At 31.1% G+C, this 20,479-nt stretch overlaps 1 protein-coding gene and 2 long non-coding RNA genes across 3 annotated transcripts in view; 2 read left to right on the top strand and 1 right to left on the bottom strand.

Annotated features, from left to right (window-relative positions):
• LOC148278353 (uncharacterized) overlaps positions 1-13,313 on the top strand; it is a 26,573-nt gene extending 13,260 nt beyond the window's left edge. Inside the window, exons 2-3 of the long non-coding RNA XR_015823217.1 lie at positions 8,205-8,291; positions 12,295-13,313. This is a non-coding gene — a long non-coding RNA (uncharacterized LOC148278353). The remainder of the gene's footprint in view (positions 1-8,204; positions 8,292-12,294) is intronic.
• Positions 10,877-20,479, bottom strand: part of LOC148278352 (uncharacterized) — a 27,549-nt gene continuing 17,946 nt past the window's right edge. Inside the window, exons 14-21 of the mRNA XM_088231545.1 lie at positions 18,916-19,099; positions 17,523-17,735; positions 17,062-17,173; positions 16,068-16,224; positions 15,006-15,200; positions 13,948-14,147; positions 13,048-13,212; positions 10,877-12,452 (exon numbers count right to left, since the gene is read on the bottom strand). Coding sequence (XP_088087671.1) covers positions 12,270-12,452; positions 13,048-13,212; positions 13,948-14,147; positions 15,006-15,200; positions 16,068-16,224; positions 17,062-17,173; positions 17,523-17,735; positions 18,916-19,099 — 1,409 coding nt within the window. The 3' untranslated portion in view covers positions 10,877-12,269. The remainder of the gene's footprint in view (positions 12,453-13,047; positions 13,213-13,947; positions 14,148-15,005; positions 15,201-16,067; positions 16,225-17,061; positions 17,174-17,522; positions 17,736-18,915; positions 19,100-20,479) is intronic.
• The window catches only part of LOC148278342 (uncharacterized), a 190,347-nt gene continuing 188,035 nt past the window's right edge, over positions 18,168-20,479 (top strand). Inside the window, exon 1 of the long non-coding RNA XR_015823216.1 lies at positions 18,168-18,379. This is a non-coding gene — a long non-coding RNA (uncharacterized LOC148278342). The remainder of the gene's footprint in view (positions 18,380-20,479) is intronic.

Raw genomic sequence — 20,479 nt, 5'->3', positions numbered from 1 at the left:
ATTTTTTACAATAATCAAATACATATATTTACATTAACGTTTCCCATTACGTAAAAGATTATTAACTTATTGAATAAAGTTCAATTTCTAATCGAGTCAATAACAAGAGAAATCCGCTGCAAAAACTAATTTTAAATGCCTTATTTATAACCATGGTATACAGTTACGCGTAAGCATAGTGGTAGAATAAGGGTGGGAATAACATTATTATTATTCTACTTACTTACGACATAGTTGCCGTGGCGTAACTTTATACCAACGGAAAGCGTCTGGATTTAATAAGACTGTTCTCGACAATGTTTTGACTATGTTCAAATGCTTGCAGACTAGCTGGATTAAAATGTCAACAGATGGAAGAGTTCAGGAAATGTGGATATTCAAACATAGGCAGAACGGTGAATGTTACACAGTGTAAAGTGGCCACTTCTACCAGCCAATGACAAGTCATAAGCCCTGTAAATGCTTAGACTCCCATATTCCTTCTCAAAAATGTTTTTCCTCTCTGTTGCAACAAATTTAAATAAGAAAGTTTTCTTTTTGAAATTGTTTATCGGGAAGGGTTTAACTAATTTTTTGTACAACTATCTAAAATAAATTCATATACCACGTTTACAAATAAGGTCCAATGTCTTATTATAAAAAATATATCGTATTCTCCGTCAACTTGACGGAAAATACGACGTGAAATAAATATTTCAGTTTCTAATAAATATCCTTTATCCAAATACATCAAATGGTGACAAATATCCTTCGTCCAAATATAAATAAACACATTCTCTGAATCCAAAACAAGATTAGCCAGTTAAGTTTTTGTACCGTGGGAGCTAAGAGTTACGATCTCCTGGTATAGCTTTGTACAATCCGGTTTGATCTTATCTCACTTTTAATACTACTCACTGTTAATAACTTAAATCGGACATTTTACTGGACAACCTACCAGATTTAAGCTTTTTGCATAATTATTATGCAGACAAATGCAAACTTAACTTCCAAACAAGTAATGAAATACGCAAAAAAAAAATTCTCTTTTGTCTCCAATATTTTGAGAATATTCTAATTTTTGAAAATGGGTAATGCATTATTCCATTAGCGAATTTTACTTAATTATTGTTTGTTTTTTTTAAATTGTTTTAGTCTGGGTTTCTGGGCATTTACAAAGCTTTTATAAGCAAAACTATCAATAAAACAGTTTTATTTTTATAAACAATATTTTGAGTTTGTATAAATGTTTGTAGACAAATACTGGATTTCATCGCGACATAATATTGCTGACTAAACTAACTGATCCAAGAAGTAAAAAACTCTTAAAATGTTTTTGGGCGTTATCTAATATATGAAATAATTCAGTCAGATGAATCTCACCCACATTGATAAGGGTTTCAGCTCTTTAACTTGACAAAAATCAACAGATGGAAGAATTGAAAAAATGTGAATGTTTAAATATAGGTGAAAATGGTGAATGTTACACAGTTTGTAAAGTGGTAACTTAACCAGCCAGTGATATGTCATAAGCCCTGTAAATCTCTAGAATTTCATATTCCCCTAGTTAAATGTTCTCCATCTCTGTTGCAATATTTTTTATTTATTTGAAATTTAAAATATTCGCATTATTTTTATTTTCTTACTATAAGAAATGCAAAGTTAAAGGAAAAATATATCTGTGTTCATCAAGTTAGTTTTTAATATTTTTATTATTAACATTATAATAGAACAAATTATTATTTTAAAGTCTGTAAACAAGGCATGCTTTTTCTGAAGGGTGTGTTGCATGTAAGTGAAAATCATAATATCAGCGAGTCATTACATTAAACCTAAATATGTAATTGTATATGGAAGACTTTATTTTTACTAGACGATAAGAGAAAAAAATTGGAACACCAACATGTTTCATTTTGTCTTAATCAACATTAGAAAAAAATATTTTTCTGCCTATACTCGCCCACACGTTTCGAGTAACACTTTCCACTGACAGGAAAATTAATATAATTCTTTCAAAACAACGATTTAAAATTATAGAAATAATAAACTCACATCAAGTGGATATTATAATATAACGCTTAACGGAGTTTCCAAGGACATTTAATTCATTTATCATTTAATTGGTTCCTTTATTTAAGTTCGTATACAAGTTGATTCTGATTGATATAAGTTGTTGCAATAATAACAAAATGATTGAAAAGATCGGCAACAACGTTTTTATTTTCTATGCGCCTGTACGAACATAGTTTAAATCTTTAAGCTTGTGTTTAAAAAAAAAACATAACGTTAGTAAAAAGTACATTAGTCGCCTCAATAAATCACCCTTTTCCTCAACCAATAACACTTATAATGTCTTCTAACAAGTGTTAAGAAGATGTATGTCGGTTATTTATTTGAAACATAAAAAAGCTTGTTAATACTTCGGTAGAATCTTTAGCATTTCAGGGTTATTTATGAAATTTCCTTATTCGACTCACCGATTGTTTTCAGGATTTGAAAGTCCTCCAGTTCGTATTCTTTCTCTTCTTCGGAGTACTCCGTATCACTGCTAAGTTCCACGGAAGAAGCACTTTGAAGAGATTTCATGTCTGCAAACTCCGCACTGCATTCCCTAACTAATTTCGAACTGGCCATCATTTTGGAACTAACCAATAGTTATCGAATAACACAAAAAGATAGCGACTTCACGAAAAAACACTTGCACAAAGATAAAAAGCAAACGAAAAAGTATTCACTGTTCAATCAAACAAAAAGTATTTTAATAATTTTAAAAGTTTTCGTCCGAAAGCGCAGCTTTTTTTGGGAAAGTTATTTGGTTGAGAGTAATTTTTACGTATAAAAAATGACTGATTTGAACAAATACGCGAAATAAACCTTCATTCTAGTATGCAATTCACAACAAACTGATGACTTGAATCGTGAACAGTTTGGTCGCGAATGCCAAGAAAATGAGTTTTAACCTCGACCGACGATATTATAAAAACGCGCGCTTCTCTCGGCTGTCCAAGCCGAAGTGAATAATATTCAAGTAAGAGTGAAAATAAAACCCGTTTCGTATTGGCGCCTACGTTTTCCCATAAGCTTTACGGTACGGACTCCGAACTCAAAATCAATTCCTTGTTGGTGGTTACAGGTTTCATAAAGTTTATTAGAATTTACTTTGCGGGATTTCTAAATTATGAAAATAATTCAAATATAATCAAATGAAATTAATTTGACGATTCTATTTACGTTAACTGTTTTTAAAAATAATTTTCTTTGTTCTACGGCAGAAAATTTAACATAATGGTTTTCTATGGTTTAAATTTTGTCCATCGTAAAATTGTTTCTGCGTGCTATATGATATTTTGTATTTAAACGGTATAAAATTTGATATGATCAGGCATTGGAGATTTTTTATTTAAATACCTTACTTTCTTCTCTTTACTTTTCTTATAGGATATTTCTGTTTATTTTGTCTATCACATGTTTACTTTTGATTTATACAGAAAATTATTTACACAATATGAAATTCTTTTGAAATCGTTTTATTACCTTTGCAATCTTGAAACCGGAAAAAAAATGCATTCGCAGAACGAAGATTAAATCCTATCCCCGCGATGTGATAACTGAGACGCTCGAATTACGTACGAAGGGCTCCGAGTTCGATTCCCGGTGAGATTAGAAAAATTGAATGTGATATTTCTCAAGCTTACCTGTCTTTGCTGAAATTCACCACTGTAATTAGACGCCGTGCCCTGTTGGGGTGCAGATTTTTTTTTTTAATGGATTTATTATTGTTCTATTTTAATTATAGGTAAGGGTCCATTTCATGCAAAGAATGAAGAAATATATTTATAATATAATATTTTGTGTAACTAACTTAAGCCACTTTTTTTTATATTCAAATCAGAGGCTTTGGTAAAAATTTACTAATAAATATAGTAGCGGTTAATGTGAATAACCGATAATGATAAATTAGGTACTTACCTAAAAATTTGACAAAAATATATTTATCGCAATGTTGAATAATATTGGTAATTTTAAATGAGATGTACATACATGTATAAGAAAATTGTGTAAGCGATTAAGAGCAATAAGTAATGTAATGTATACAGGGTGTTCTTTAAACACTGTCACATCCAAAACCACGATTATCAGTATGGGCAAGAAGACATATTAGCATATTAAAAAAATATTTAGAACGAAGAATTTTTTTTAAATAAAATATTTTTAAAAAACAAATGTTTGCTTACTTCTGAGAAGTGAAGGGGGCGCGGCCGTGCGGTTGAGGGTGTATCAGACTCCCCCCTTACCCCTCCTTGTTTTTCCCCTGCAGAAGTAAGCAACCATTTGTTTTTTTCTATATTTTATTTTTTAAGATTTGAGTCTTTCTAAAAATGTATTTTAATGTGCCAATATGTTTTCTTGCTCATACTGATCATCGTGATTTCAGATGTGACAAGGTGTAAAGAACACCCTGTATATTCAAATATTATGTCACTCAGTCTCAGAATCAATTATACGAAACGCTATAACTTCCTGGGGGTTATCAAGAGAAACTAATATTCATTTTATTCAAACTTTGCAAAATTCTATGTAAAAATTGCTACTACTTAAAGATGTATACCGCCAGAGACACAATATTTCAATATCATTAATGTATAAATCTGTAAATAAATTATCAGTTAGGGCTCTACTTTGGAACCACTTAATTTGTTAGCATGCGTCGCACTTCGAGTATAGACACAAATTGGTACATGGTTACAATATTTAGGTATTAGTATGGAAGGGTTATCGGTTCCTAGATATTGTAATAAATATGTCAAAAGGACACTGCAGTACAGTAGACCTAAAATATGTATCATTTTACCAAACAGTATTAAAATAGTGAATTAAATACAAGAGTGAGACGTGTGCTCAAATTATGGCAAGTGGATTTTTTTTTTGTATGAATGATAGTTTTTAATCTTTAATAATGTAATAAAATATGGTATAATATGTAATGTTTTTCAAATTAAATTATGATTTTTAAGGATAAGTATGAAAACTCGAAGCAATATATAAAAACCTGCGGATGAGTTGTATGCTTACAATTCAGCGGGACTTAAATATTAAGTCTATTATGTAAATATTTTTGATAAAAAATAAGAATAATATTCAGACAAATTCGCATATACCAAACTGTTATGCACATTCACTATTGCCATTTTGAATAAAAACACAATGCCTAATGCGAATTGTTGGTCTCTTTTGCGCATCGTACGTACAAAAGTATTAATAACTAGCAGGGATGGTATTCTGAACGCAAAAGCGCGCGTAAAAACACATTTTAACGCGTATTTACGTACTAAATACACGCTAACAGAGCGATCTCTTCTCGCGCAATAGGGAAATATTACACTTTTTTTAAGTTTAAAAGGTCTATGAAATACTGTCCAGCAAAATTTTTTTTTTTGCTAATTATTAATACCATAAAAAATATTTTTAAATTTGTAATTTTGAATTCCCGCAAAAACGGACATTCTATTGGTCACGACACTAATACGTCACAATTCACGTTTATTTGTTCCTGACCATTCAAATTTATTAAGAATTTCCTTGAATTTATTAATTATGTAAAAATCTTCAAAAAAAGTCTTCATTTTAATTGTCTTATTTTACTCTATTTTCTTACTTTAAAAAATACATATTTCTTTAAACTATTTTTATCTGTTCATTATTTTATTTTATTTTAAGTTTATTAATTATACGTATATAGTATTATATCTGTACTTTTTTTATTTGATCATTAATTAAAACTAATGTCTAAGCACCCGATGACAAACTATTATTGAACAGTTTATCGGGACAAAATATATTTTAATACTTTGTTTTCTTTATAATGTATTAATATTGTAATAATGTGTTTATTTTATTGAATAAAGACTCTATGAAACATTGTTACGAATCTTGACGTCACAACTACGAAGGCTAAAATATTTATCTTCTTTTTTGTTTTGTACATAATTTTGTGAAAAGAACCTAAATTATACTGTTATGGTATTTGTTACAATCAATATAGTGTAAAGTTTCCGCAAACCAAGTTTTGTAAAATTTCCATTGAAAATAAACGAAAAATGGCATTTTTCAATTTAAAAAAATATATTAATCACCTTAATTTAATTCTTTCAGCATAGTCAATGAATTTTAAATACGTAGGTAGTTTATTTATTTAACAAGGAAAATCACGAACTCAGGGCTTTAAATATTTATTTATTTATATAAATTCATTCGAAGTAATTTTTTACATTTTAAATTATAAGAATTACTTTTTTTTAAAAAGAAAGAAATATTAGAGTTCTTATAATTTACCCAAATATTTCTATTTTGGTGGCCATTTTCAACGAGTTGTAAATAACTCACTATTAGAAAATGGAAATCAAGTCGGGGTAGAGTGGGATTCGAACCTCGGACCTCTGATCCGTGAGTCCGCAACACTAGCCACGGGACCACAACCCAATCCAACTTATTGTAATTATTTGTGTATTATTATTATTGTTTGTATGATTATAAAATATTGCTGCGTGGCAAATTCTATGTTACTTTCTACAAAATGTGTAGCAAATAAATCAAATCAAATAAATAGACTTGCTTCCATTCACATTATTTTGACTAATGTCGGGGCCAACATAATGTATGTATTATAATATAACCACCCTTTTCGCACCTAAAGGTGCATAGGGAACTGTATTGCTACATCAATCATTTTTTGTATTACATATATATTTTTACAATAAGTTTACATATATATATTTTGTATATTGTTGATAAATCCACCCGGTCCATGAAGAAGTATAGAAATGGAAAAAAATAAGATTTTCAGGCGTTGCCTCGTCCGTAGGTGAAATAATTCAATTATATGAATCTCACCTTTATAAATAAAGGTTTCAGCTCTTTTACTTCACAAACATCAACAGATTGAAGGAATGTGGATGTTCAAATATGGGCAGAATGGTGAATGTTACACAGTGTGTAAAGTGGCCACTTAAACCAGCCAATGACCGGTCATAAGCCCTGTAGATGCCTAGACTTCTATATTACCTTCTCTAAAATGTTCTGATTAATCTCTGTAGTAATATGTTAATATAAACAGCTCCCCAGGGAGTTGAATCCAGTCCTTATCTACAAAAATTTGGACAAACTCAAAATATTGTTTATAATTTGTGATTAAAATAGATACATTTTTGAGTAATGCGTGCGTTTTTTTTTCATGATTTGATATTCGGTATTCTGCCGAAAAGTATGCAGTATTAGGCCAAATACAGAATACTTCAAAAAGTAGACGTTTGGCCGAATACCGAATAGTAGCCGAATATTCGTAGCATCTCTAAAAAAACACAGTTTTAAACAAATATTTTATGTCAACTATGTCGGGAATATAACCCAACACCTCTTACTTGATAGGCAAATGCACTCAATAATATATTCCAGCTGCTTTATTTAATTATAATCAATTGTTATCTTTAGCAAATATTTTCCGAAACTTTCCGATAGAAAAATCCTAACAGACCTAATATTACTTTATAAAGTAATCAATTCATTAATTGACTGTCCAGATTTGCTGAAGTTGGTGTGTTTCCGTGTACCCGGTCTACATACCCACCACAGATCTCCTTTTTGTTCTGCAAGTTCTAGGACCAACTATCACACGCACTCGCCTATCCCTAGGCTCCACAGATATGGTAATCAGTATGAGGACAAGGCTGATATATTTGGTTCTGGACTTGATAATTATAAAACGAGTCTGATTTTTTTTTATCTCTCGCAATATAATTCTTAAACTTTTCTTTGTGATTATAAATGTTTTTTTTTTGCTTTTTCATATTTATGTATAAATTTCGTTAATGTTTTTGGTTGCTTATGTGTATTTACCTACTTGTTACTATTGTTATAGTTATGCAATTTTATCATTTTTTGTTATGTATTTATGTGTGTTATTTTTTTCATATATTTAGTTGGATAATTTATATAGCGCCATTTTTGTGAAAATCACCTCAAGATTCATATTTATGTTCAATATATGTTAAAGGCAATTTATGTCGTTTATGTCAAATAAAATAAATAAACATACCTTATAATAATTATTCGGATATTCAGCCTTATCTGCTAGACAACTTGTAGTTTTTCTTCCATTGGAAATCTTTCTTTATTTTTATAGTATTTTTTTTACTCAATATTTTTAAAAGATATGATTGTTTTTATAGCGCTGTAAGCGAAACGGATAGCAAGACTTCGGATATGTGGAGGGACTGCTTTCACAGATGAAAGAAGGAAAGGTTTAGAAAAATAAGGTATTGTAATATATTTATTTATTTACATATCTTTGGTACAATACAAATTTGACAAAATATTTCTACAATATAAAATACAATACTTATCAATAATGCGAAAGTTTAAAAATATTTTTTAAAAAAAACGATTTTCTGATCAATTTTATTGCAAAAAATCGTATTTGTTGTACATAATAATAATCAGGTAAAATAATGAAGTCCTAGAAAATAGGAATCAATGTGTAGCAACGTAATTTTAATTCAAACCTCGAGTATTCTCGGTATGTAAGAATGAATAATAATAACCACTGTAAATAACTTAGATGCATTAGGTTTCTTTATTATAATACTTAATCAAAACCTTACAATGAAAAATAAATAATAAATTAAATACTTGCTCAATAAAATTAAAAACGATAGATGTACACAGGGACATTATTATTAAAATTAACAGAATCATAAAATATTTGGGTTTTGCATTCTAAATCGCTTGCTAAAATATAAAATAGTGGATTAAATAAAATGCTGGATAAAAACAGTGCAAAAATAATAAATCAAATATTTTTTTCATCACAGTGCCCTGTGCGCCATCAAACTAAACTCTTTTTTACAAAACGTAATATTTTATAATAAAAACTAAAAAAGGTCACTCATTAAAAAAGATTAAGATACACATTCTACTGTAAATTAAATAATAATCATTCCCTCTCCGCAACTTATGGTGCATATGGAACTGCTTTTGTACACCGACCGCAGCATATATTGATCATGTTTGTTACATGAAGGTAAGATAATGAGTTTCACACTTTAGTTCCCAATCCAGTGGTGGTATTCTAAATCTTCTCTCCCCCTAGAAAGTGATTGGTTTGAAGATTTTTATTTTTTTAATGCGACGAAACTTTGCTTCATATAATGGCCACATTGATGTCGGATAAAACTGTTTCAAAAACGGAATTAACACTAATATGGTTTGGTTAATTCTACCTAATTTAGTGTTTTGGGTGGCTCTTAAGGTAGCAATAATGTTCTAAATGAAAATCATCATATTTGATTTCACATGTTCATATTTTTTGACGTTTAATCATCAGTGTGACCAAAAAAAAAATTAGTTCCATGGAAAAAATAAATATCCTCAAATTAACCACTCTCTAGCCAGATAAGGAAGATTCATAATTGCACCCCAGGGAGACTTTGGATAAATATTTTATGTTAACCGTGTCAAATAAAATTCGTGGTCTAAAAAACTAAGAAATTAGTATTTCATATCTACGCTTTTTTAAGGAATATATTTTTTATAATTGAACTTGCGATCTCAAAAATAAAGAAGAAATTGATAAATTAAATCAAACTACTAAATGTCACTGCATACATACTGGAATTAATATCAAATATCAAAAAGCTAAGATTTAAAAGAACAATAAAATCTGTATTTTGTATTTATTTATTTTTTGTGAAAAATCAGAATTCAAAAAGGGAAAAAACATATTAATTGAAATTTATAAAATATTTTTTTGATGTATGACAGGTTCACACTTTAATCCACTTAGTTCGATGGATCAATAGCCGGTTTCGTCGGTCTCTCTCAACATCGTCAGACTGACATGGTCTTTAAGAAGTTTAAATTACGCATTCATTAAAAATTTTATTTTTTAAATTACAATGAACTTTTTAAATATATATTAAGTTTTAATTTAATTTGTTTAGATTTCTGTATTTCATATTATGTTTTTATTGACATAAACAATGAACATAAATGCAGAAAACTTTTTATATATTTTATTATCAGTCATATAAAAAAAGATAAGTTTTTCATTACTTATTTGTTCATTTGGCTTGTGGACATTACTACTGTTTACCTAATTAAGCTTAAATATTAGCATCAATTAATACACGGCTGAAACTTATTTATGAAGCAAATAATACCAATGAGGAAGTTCAGTGCAATAAGAAATTGGATATTAAAAAAATTAGAACATTCAATTGAATGGCAAAGTTTCTCAAAAATGCACAAAAATAGTAGTAATTATAGCGTTGTGACAGATTTCCGGTTTCCAGGTAGCCATATTTTTTGACGTTTAGTGTGTTTTTAGAGTTACAGGGCTCTACTTTTAAATCTCAGGAAAACTCACCGACTTCAACTCGTGACGTCATGGGCGTTGTAATTTCAAAATTAAAAAACTTTAAAAAATCATAAAAATGATATTATAATAACAAACAAAAACAAAATATTAACAAATTAAATAAAACCACTGAACTTCCTCATTGTCTATCGTAGAGTTACTTTTCAATAATAAATGTGTTAATTAATATTTACGTACCACATTTGGCTCAATGGAAACTGATTCATTTGATATTAATTGTTTAACTCTTTACATATTTACATTTGAAAAGTTTACAATATTGTAAGAAAATTAGTATTACTATACACCTATTATAAATGATTAAAAATAAACTATTATTAGTTTTAAGAAAGCAAAAAAAAAACGCTATTCAATAAATATATTTTATATACAGAGAAATCATATTTACAGTCATAATTTATTAAAATTAAAGTATAAATAAATCATACTTTGAATGAAAAATTTAGGAATTATACAATATACATATTTTCTTTTCTTTCCTTTAATGGGAATTGATTTGAAATTAATGAATTATAATGTAAAGTCATACAGACTACAATACAAGTTACAGGAGCTGTTTATTTATTGATATTTTTTCATTTAGTTTAAATTTATATACAAAATTAAATTATTTTAGAAACGTCTGATAAGGCACTTACATATTATTATGTTCACATTGTAATAATAAATCACGTTAGTGCTTTTAATGCTTATAAATTAAGAGTAAAAGATATGTGGGGACTTCAAGTTCACCCGGAAATGAATGCCCCCTGCCAGCTGACCTACTATCGTATAAGGACAATGCAGAAACAGAATCACACATTTCCTATGAGCAAACAATTGATTACCAAAACACCTAAATTACTGCTGACAAATTATTGCTGACATACGCTGATATCAGCCATATCGATAAAATCACTGACAGCCAAGAAAGCAGTACGCGAAATCAAGTTCCCACTACGAAGTAAAGTGAACACTGGACAATATATAAGTAGTAACACCTTTAGTTACACAGTCAATCTGCTACACCATGTAGTTCAATTACTTAATTCATACAACGCAGTTATGTAGTTCGGTCAGCCAAAGTGAGTTCCGACATGCAGTCCAGTTTTGTGCTCAGTGGTTTGACATAAAATGTTTACGCAGTTACTCTTACTATTAATTCATCATGTAATAAATACACTTCAACCCTCGACATCGTTCTTTCCTGTCAATCTTCAACTGGGTAGCAGCTCACATGCATTTACATGCATTAATCACTACAGATGTATATTTTCTATCAAATTGTGGGACTTCACGAGGTAGTTATGTAGTATCAAAATTAGATATTGATTTTAGGCACAGTTAAACTTTATTGCAATGTGAATTTAACTAACAAATTAATCTTAACCATTTTAAATGTATCTTAAATTCTCATAGTATAGTTAATGAAATACTTACATAAATAATTATGGAAGAAAGGAATGGATTCCTTGAGGAATGTTTGAAAATAAAAATTATTTAAAGGTACTCCATTCTCATTCATAGTAAATGCAACATGTACATATTTAAAAAAGCATCACCATTAATTCGTACTAATAATATTGATTATTTCTAGAATTGTTTGGAGTCATAAAAAAAAAATGCAAATATCGTTCTAGGATACAACCATAAGCTACACAATCTTTATCGAGAAGCTTCGATCAATTATTTACGACTTCACACTGGTAATGTTGAAACAACGAAGGACAACTGATCACTTAGAAGGCTCCTATACCACAAATCCATGGAATGATGACATTAGAAGGAAGGATCGTGTAAAGAGGAACATCGTGTTCTTGAAAATAAAAATTTTTCAAGATAGCCGGAGACAGGGTGAAGGGAGACGTTTTCTTTAACTTTACTTTACGGGTTTCTTTTTACAGGTAGTTCGGACAGGTTCAGGAACGTACGAGATTCTACAGTATCCGGCTCGGCCTCCTACCGCACAGAAGTTGTGTCTCTCTAATCCTGCGGGGACGGCAGCACAAAGCTGTTCCCACATCGGCCAAGATCCTATACTGTATTGGGACTGCGATAGGTTCTGAAAATAAGTATTCTTACATAACACAAATCTTTATCATTATCATCCCCCTTTCCGCACCTAGTGGTGCATAGGGCACGGGTAGCTCGATTATCCATTACACGAAGGTAAGGTGAACAGTCTTACACTTCAGGTGTCAGTCTGGGAACAATAAAATATTGCAGTTCAAAAAACTTTTAAAATCAATATTTAACGTTGGGCGAACGTGTCAACCACTACACAATGAGGTGGACTTATCTCCACTTGATTTCCTTATTCAGGACTTTAACCTGAGAGCATCCATCGAGTCGAAAAGACTCGTCCAGGGTTCTGGTTCTATTTTACACTCATAACTGTTTTCTTCATCCGCCTGGACACAGAAATATAGGTATAAAAATGTGTGTAATTAAAACCATTTAATGATAGTAAAAAATAACAATTTTTAACACAAAATGGACTTTTCAAGCTTCTGATGAATAAAAAATATGTACAAACATTCTATATCTTCATAATCAAGACATTTCCTAGTAGTTTAAAGTAAATTGAATAAAAGCTACATTTCAATAATTAAAAAAAAAATTGTTTTCAATTAAGTCATTCTTTTCAATATTTTTACCTTAGAATCGGACACAAACAGTATTCCATGAGTCTTATGAAGTTCTTCAAAAGTAGGAGAAAGCTCTTTGAGACTAACATTTTTCTTTCCTTGCTTCACCACAATGACTTTTTCTCCTTCCTTGGATTCAGAATTCAAGTTCATTATTTCTGGAACCCACAAGCTCTGTAAAGCATAAAAAATATATGTTATAAAATTGAATATTATTTTGGTGCACAACATTAAATTTGAATAAAATAAAATTGTTATAATACCGGCTGTCGTCATATTTTTGTTTTCTTTATTATAACTGATATTTCATTTTATTATTTTGTTTCTTGGTAACCTATTAAATAATGTGATAATAATTCTTCTAATTAATTGCTCTTGGTTATTTTGAAAATGTGATTTAAAGCCGTAAGCATATTAGAAAGAAAAAAAAGAGATAATTTCCATAATCATCCATCTCTTATCCACACCTGATGGTCCATAGAGCAGTGCAGTAAACCCCAATTTCACCATATCTTGATTATTTATTTATTAACACCCATAGGGCGTATACATACATGGATGATAATACACAAATTAATATTAATAAAAAAACCTTAAGAAATACAGAAAAAAATATCAAATTATTTGTCAAGTCCCCAATCGACTCTTTTTATAAAAATGTATAAAACAGATTTAGATCATCACTTAATGAATTTGATACATTTTGCAAAATTTAAAGACAAGATCCAAGAGCTGTAAATTACCTTACTTAATAAAACAAACGTTTTTAAATAAATATTTAATTTTAACCTTAATGGAAATCAAACCTGAAATATTGTATTGTAGCCGAAAGCACTAACCACAAAATATATAAGAAGACAAACATATTAAATAATATATCGCTTGGAGAAAACGTACGATAAAACTTACAGTAGGAAACCGTTCCGTACGCGTGTTGCGATCCTTAGAAATGTAAGGGGTGCGGAGGCGTCTCACTGACACCTGTCCCCCTAAACCCAGCCCCAGAAGGGCCCCACTCCAGGGGACAACACACCCCCTCACTATCCCACTCTCCACCATGCTACTCTTCTCTATGTGACAGCGAGATAACCGCACGGGAAGTGTCGAGGCTAAATAAACACAAAAACATATTGATAAAACTTTCAACAGAAACAGAAAATTTGAAAACCAAATATGTATGGAAATATGGGCACTTACAAGGCTTATGACCTATCATTGGCTGGTTTAAGTGACCATACACTGTAACATTCACCTATCACCTTTGTTTAAACATGTGTATTACTTTAATTATTCTTTCATCTCTTACTTTTTTTAAAGTAAAAAAGCTTTAATAGTAGGTGAAATAATTTAGCAGAATCTCACCCAAATCATTGAATGTTTTCTAGAGAAAAACTCAATTTTCGAAGGTTGAAATAAAAAAACATGACATTATATAATGTAAATTGAGTAGTTTTTCCTTTAAGATGAAAATATTCCATTTCAAATTACATACTTACATTATTTTAATTATTCAATATTGTAAAAAGAGGGGAGTACCATAAAAGAATATTAAAACAAAACTGAAGATTACTTATTTAACCACTTTAAGATGCACATTTTTAATAAATCAATTTTTAATTCGTCAAATCTTTCTCAACTGAATTGCTGTAAATTTTATTAATTTCAAAGGTTCTAATTTCATAATTTTAAAAACTATATCGTCATGAATATTATTAAAAAATATTTTAGTAGTGGAATAATATGTAATATGTACCTCTATCATCCCCAATTCCACCTCAATCCCAAGAAAAATTTCCTTTACAGCAGGAAGGTTTCAGGCTGGAATAAATTGCCAAGTGGAATAACATGCCATGGGTCAACCAGTCAAAATACCGTTTGGATGTTTTATTAAAGGAAGAAGAACATAGACAAAATGCAAAACAAAGCAAAGGCTGCCTGCCTATAATAATGATAATATGATTGATTACCCATTCCCGTGCCTGTCATAATCTCCTCAGTGTACGCCACTACCTGCGGCCACAGGGTGCACAAGCTGGCTCCTGCATACGTCCCTCGTTTCCAGTACAGCCGCACCCTGCCGTTCCACACGGCACACCCGCTACTGGACGTCACACAAACAGGTGGAAGGCCACTTCCTTCACTCGGGGGCAGCAGGAAGAGGCCTGGAGACGGAAAATGATTTAATCATTTTACAACTTAAACCTGGGGGACAATAGAAGATACGGAAGCCATACCTTCACTATGGCGGTATAGTTGAAGATAAATTCTCCAGAGCCTGTATTTTCAAGCTTTGGGTAAGTACATTGACATGTACCGAGGGCACCTGTATCCCTCGGTACACTGGAAGTGATGAAAATTATGTTCAACTGAGCACTTTTTGCTTTAATTGCGATTTATTTCAAGTTTAAATCATTTAAAGGTTAGCATTTTTTTATCTTAGAGGTCTATTTTAAATACAAAAAAGAAATAAGTCAATTTTAGTTTGTCATTGAGAGCGGAGTAAATTTTGACAGCTAAGACAGTACCGTGTAGTGGTTAAGTTTGAAAATACGAGGTAGTTACAGCGCATGTGTCACATTATAATATGACGTTTGAGATAATATAATGTGCATCGCCTAAAGGTGCAATGGAAACACTTCGGAAGAAATGTTGCAACTATGAAAAATATAGTTATTACCACTTCACTTTTCAATCGATGCCTTATCTTCGAGATAGTAGAACAGTTAAGTACACCGATATACTGATGAAGACAGCGTTTGTAATTCCCCTCAGGGTTTAATTATAAATATCGTACCAGGAGTCAGGTTATCAAAGGGTCCCTTTAACACCAGTGTAAGTAAACCAGTTTAACACCTGTTTTTTAACACCAGTTGAAAAACCTCGAAGATAATAAGACACACAGACTCATGCATGGTAAACAAGCATTTCATCAACCATTAGAGCCAGTAAATCGCAATACATAATTGTGAAGAGTGGTGATGATATTCTTCCTTAAATAGAAACATATTTTTGCAAAGAGAAATGCTAACCTGTTACACTTGTCTGTTGCGATTGGAAACTGTAGAAGGGTAAGAATACTGTAGAATTTCCCTGTTTGGTAGTAAGCAAAACTGAAATTTTGCTAAGATCAAACAACGCCACCAGTCCATTAGTATATCCTACAGCGATTATCTTGTGACCCCTTTCCTAAAGTAATAAAATAAATCATTTTGTTATGTTTATACAGATAAAGATCCAACTGCCAGTAGCAAAAAAGAAAAAATTCACTAATTTCAGTTTCTCAATAATGAATTTGTTAGAAAATGTTTGCACAAAATAAATAAAAACTGGTACCAAATTCATTATTATATGCAAAAAAAAATTAATTCATGTAACAATTGTCGTCGGCATTACTTTACAGGTTATGTAACCCATTACGTAATGTAGACTGTGAATCTCAGGAAGAATAACACTATAAATGCATCTTACACCAGTTAATAATTTGAAAGTATATAGCTACTAAACTGCCAATATGTACATAAAAATATGTCCATATTATGTGCAGAAGCCATATTCAACAAATGAATTGGCCTATTAACGGGTGAATTCCGACTTGCATTTGTACGGCTTCTGGGTGCCTAAAACAGTGCATGAAATCTCGCTCTGGTACGATTATTGGAAACACACAAAACAGGTGCAGTTGGTTAGACGGCCAACTGTGAAACTGGCATCGCGAGTTCGATTTCCGCCAGTTGCAAGAAAAAAATATCCAAGAAAGATATTTTTCTCGATTGATATGGGTATTGTGGTGTATTTTTCATTACCTACTTCCATATCCCCTTTATCCCACCTGCTGACAAACCTCAAAATAGAGGCTTAGCGGGTTATTCCTTTAAAAAAAAAATATATATATTATTAAGTATATTTGGATTATATATTCATGTTTCCCAAGAAAAATATGACGACGAGTTTTGAGTGTTGTAGTTCAGCATCCCTGCTAGAAACAATTATGGACAAAGGGATCAATAATCAAATAATTATTACCTGGCTCCAATTTACTTTGGTTGCATGATATTGACCACCTCCTAATACGGAAGAATCTTTTTGTTGAAGTTTCAATATTGCCACGGGATCAGTTGCATAAGTTTGACTCTCGCTGAAAAGAAGATAACATTATTCTTTACATTATTATAAATATTTTGTGATATTGTATCGAAGTGCTTTTGTATAGTAAAAATTACGACAAACATAATTAAAAAGGTAAAGTATGATTAATGCGTTGGAAAGAAATAAGCTTGATTTCTCCATTTTTATTAAAAAATTAAATAATTTTTTTATTAATTTTCCGTCCATTTCATTTTTTTAGACAACGTTTCCACTGAAGAGATTGATACTTTTCAGATTAATCATTAACCTGTGATTAATTAAATGTAACTTCAGTGGTCTATTGAGCTATATACGCTATGCAATTTGCGAAATAAGTACAGATTATATAATATTATCACCTGTGTGGTAATGTTGTAGGATTGGCAACAGCATACACATAAGCTAACCCATTTGAGCACGCGACTGCCAATAAACCCATCCTGGTTTCATTATCTTTTAATTTTGATTTACAGTCATCATTACACCCAGAAGGACACCAATCCATGTCCCATACCATTCCATGACTGTGCACAATAGCCATCGCAAAAGTTGCAGGATTTGTGCATTTTTTCCTGAAAAAGAAAATTAGGTTAGATTGATCTTTCTCATCTTATCTGTACAGAAGGTCTTATGAAAATTAAACATTGTGAATAGAATCCATCGTTTTGTGTCCGTATAAAGAAATTGTAGAGAAATATATTTATTCTGATGCATGTTATATATCGGAGTAAATTTGTAGACATGTGGATATTTAAATTTTGTCAATGAATCCGTTTTAAAAAATATATATAATCAACTTGTAGCATTTTCAAGGGAGATAAATCTCTGTAGAAAATAGAGCCAGAAAAGTAATTTATTATTGTTATAGTACAGAGCGTCAGAAAAAAATGTTTTGAATAAAATGAAGATAAGACAATTAGAGCTTTAAACTTGAATTAAAGATAACAGTGAAAAACACATAATTCTATCGATTCAGCTAAGAATCAAATCTGAGACATCATACATTTTTTTTTTGCACCACAACCAATTCCAGTGGTGAATTACATCACAGAACACCTAGGCTTTAGAAAAATCACATTTATTTTTTTGTATTTTCACCGGGAATCGAACCCGGAACCTTTTGTGTGTGAGTCAAGTGTCTTGACCACTACACCACGGAGGCCGCCATACATAGTATACAATACAATATGGACAATGTCGGATCTAAGAGATGCTAGTGCCGTCACTTACTGAAAAGGAACGGGAATATACACATTTGTAAATGAATACGATCACTTGCTATTTAATGATGCTCATGCTTACACACACCTAAATACTTACTCCCACACAAATACACACATCCACACCTCTACACTTACTCTAATACAAATTCACACACACATACACTATTTTGTCGTACCACAATATGTATGATTTTTTTATTTAGAAACTCTGCTGGCCTGTTTTTAAACTGTATTTTTTTTTGTTATTATATCATTGTTGACTGTTTGTTTCTAAAAAATAAATAAATAAATAATAAATATTATTCTCCTCTCTCTCTCTCTCTTTGACTATGGAGGTAGATAAAACAAGATAAACAAGTAGTTGTAATACAGTTTAATTATTGAAAATAAATATTCCTAGTTAATTTATCTCTATTATTATTCCAAACGTAATGAAGAGTGTTGTACAGCTCTAGCACAACATCCTACAAAAATATCATAAGCATTTGAACAGCAAAATCTTTTTAAAAATATAGTTAAATGTTCTTACAACTTATCCTGAAGTTTCCCAATATTCCATATTTGAATAACTCCCTTGTGGGCATAAAATACATCTTCCTTGTAAAATGAATCAAAATTGCGATCTGTAATTACAGCCAGGAAGTTTTCTTTTCTATTTCCAGGAACCCAGCCTACGGACCAAACCGGACCGCCGCACCATAATGTCTGGACACCTAAATATTTCATTTATTCATTACATTTTATGATAAAAAATTAAAGGCATCATATCGTCGGCCTAACAAGTAAATCTCGTAAGTCCCAAACTTACTTTCGTTGTTGGGGAGAGTAAAAACAGTTTTTACTTCAGTGACAAATTGCAGGAAAATATTTATTTTTTTAATAATGTAACACTATAAGAATATACAAGTTTCACACTCATATAGATTATTTAAAGTACTAACAGAAAATGCCAAAATATTTTTTTTTACTATAATATGTGAACTTACAATATATGTTTATTTTTTGAACCACAACGGGCCAGGAGGCCCAATTACAGTAGTGAATTGCGGCACAGAACACCCAGGCTTGAGAAAAATCACATTACATTTTATGTGTTCTCACAATGTAAGTCAAGCGTTTTGACCGCTACAACATAGAGGCCACCAACTTACGAATTTTAGAAGTTATGGTGACGATATTGTGAAATATTAACATGTTCAGTCACTTATTTAGATCGGTCCGGATCCACTTATATGGACGCATATAATAACTTCCTTATTTTTTAAATATTTCACATCCGATTGAACAGGAGTTGATGGTTTAAAATAAATCTTATTTAACTAACACATCGGGACAATTCTGTTGCTGACTGACCTCCTACCGTATAATTACCTCAGTTTTGAACTGACGGCTATTATAGCCGTCATTTCACAAATGAGAGGCAATTTTGATGACTATAGCCAGCGTAACCGCGGACGTGTTACGACAACTATAGGTAGAAATTTAAAAAGTATATTTTTTAAACGACTACACTTTGCTAGAAAAATACACTGTAAATAATATTCACACATCACGGGACTTTTTGTGAAAAGTGATAATGTATACATATTGGCAAATACGAATTATATATATTATATTTTAAAATCTCATTCAACAAAAATGCGCCTTGTCGCTAAAAATGATTTTTCGGCATATTCGAAGCCCAATCAGCGAACAAACGGCGTTGTCTATGGTCATGAACTTTGAGCTCTTGGGTCAGTTGGATCTTGTACGGGTGTAGGCTTAAGTCACGAAGCAATATTCGCCAAGTTGAAGTCTGCGAAAGGCCGAGTTCTTGTGCATGACGAGGAATCAACTGCCTCGGGTTCTGCTGTACACTTTCATGGACGGCGGCTATGTTCTCGGCCGATCTTGCATTCCTTGAACGTACGAGTGTTGGCTGATTGATTACCGAACCGGTCGTCTCAAATTTGGCCACCAAACGTTGAAGAGTTGACTGTGAAGGGCCACCACGTCTACTGTAAAATGTGCGCAATGTTTGCACTAACGAACACTCATTTTGAAAATAAAATTTTATCATTTGAACGTGCTGTTCAATTGTGTAACTTGCCATG

Source organism: Micrasema longulum, unplaced genomic scaffold, assembly GCF_059751315.1.
Source record: "Micrasema longulum isolate JH-2025_06_02 unplaced genomic scaffold, ASM5975131v1 h1tg000889l, whole genome shotgun sequence".
In the NCBI taxonomy this organism is placed as follows: Eukaryota; Metazoa; Arthropoda; class Insecta; order Trichoptera; family Brachycentridae; genus Micrasema; species Micrasema longulum.
This window is presented reverse-complemented; position numbering and strand designations above follow the sequence as displayed.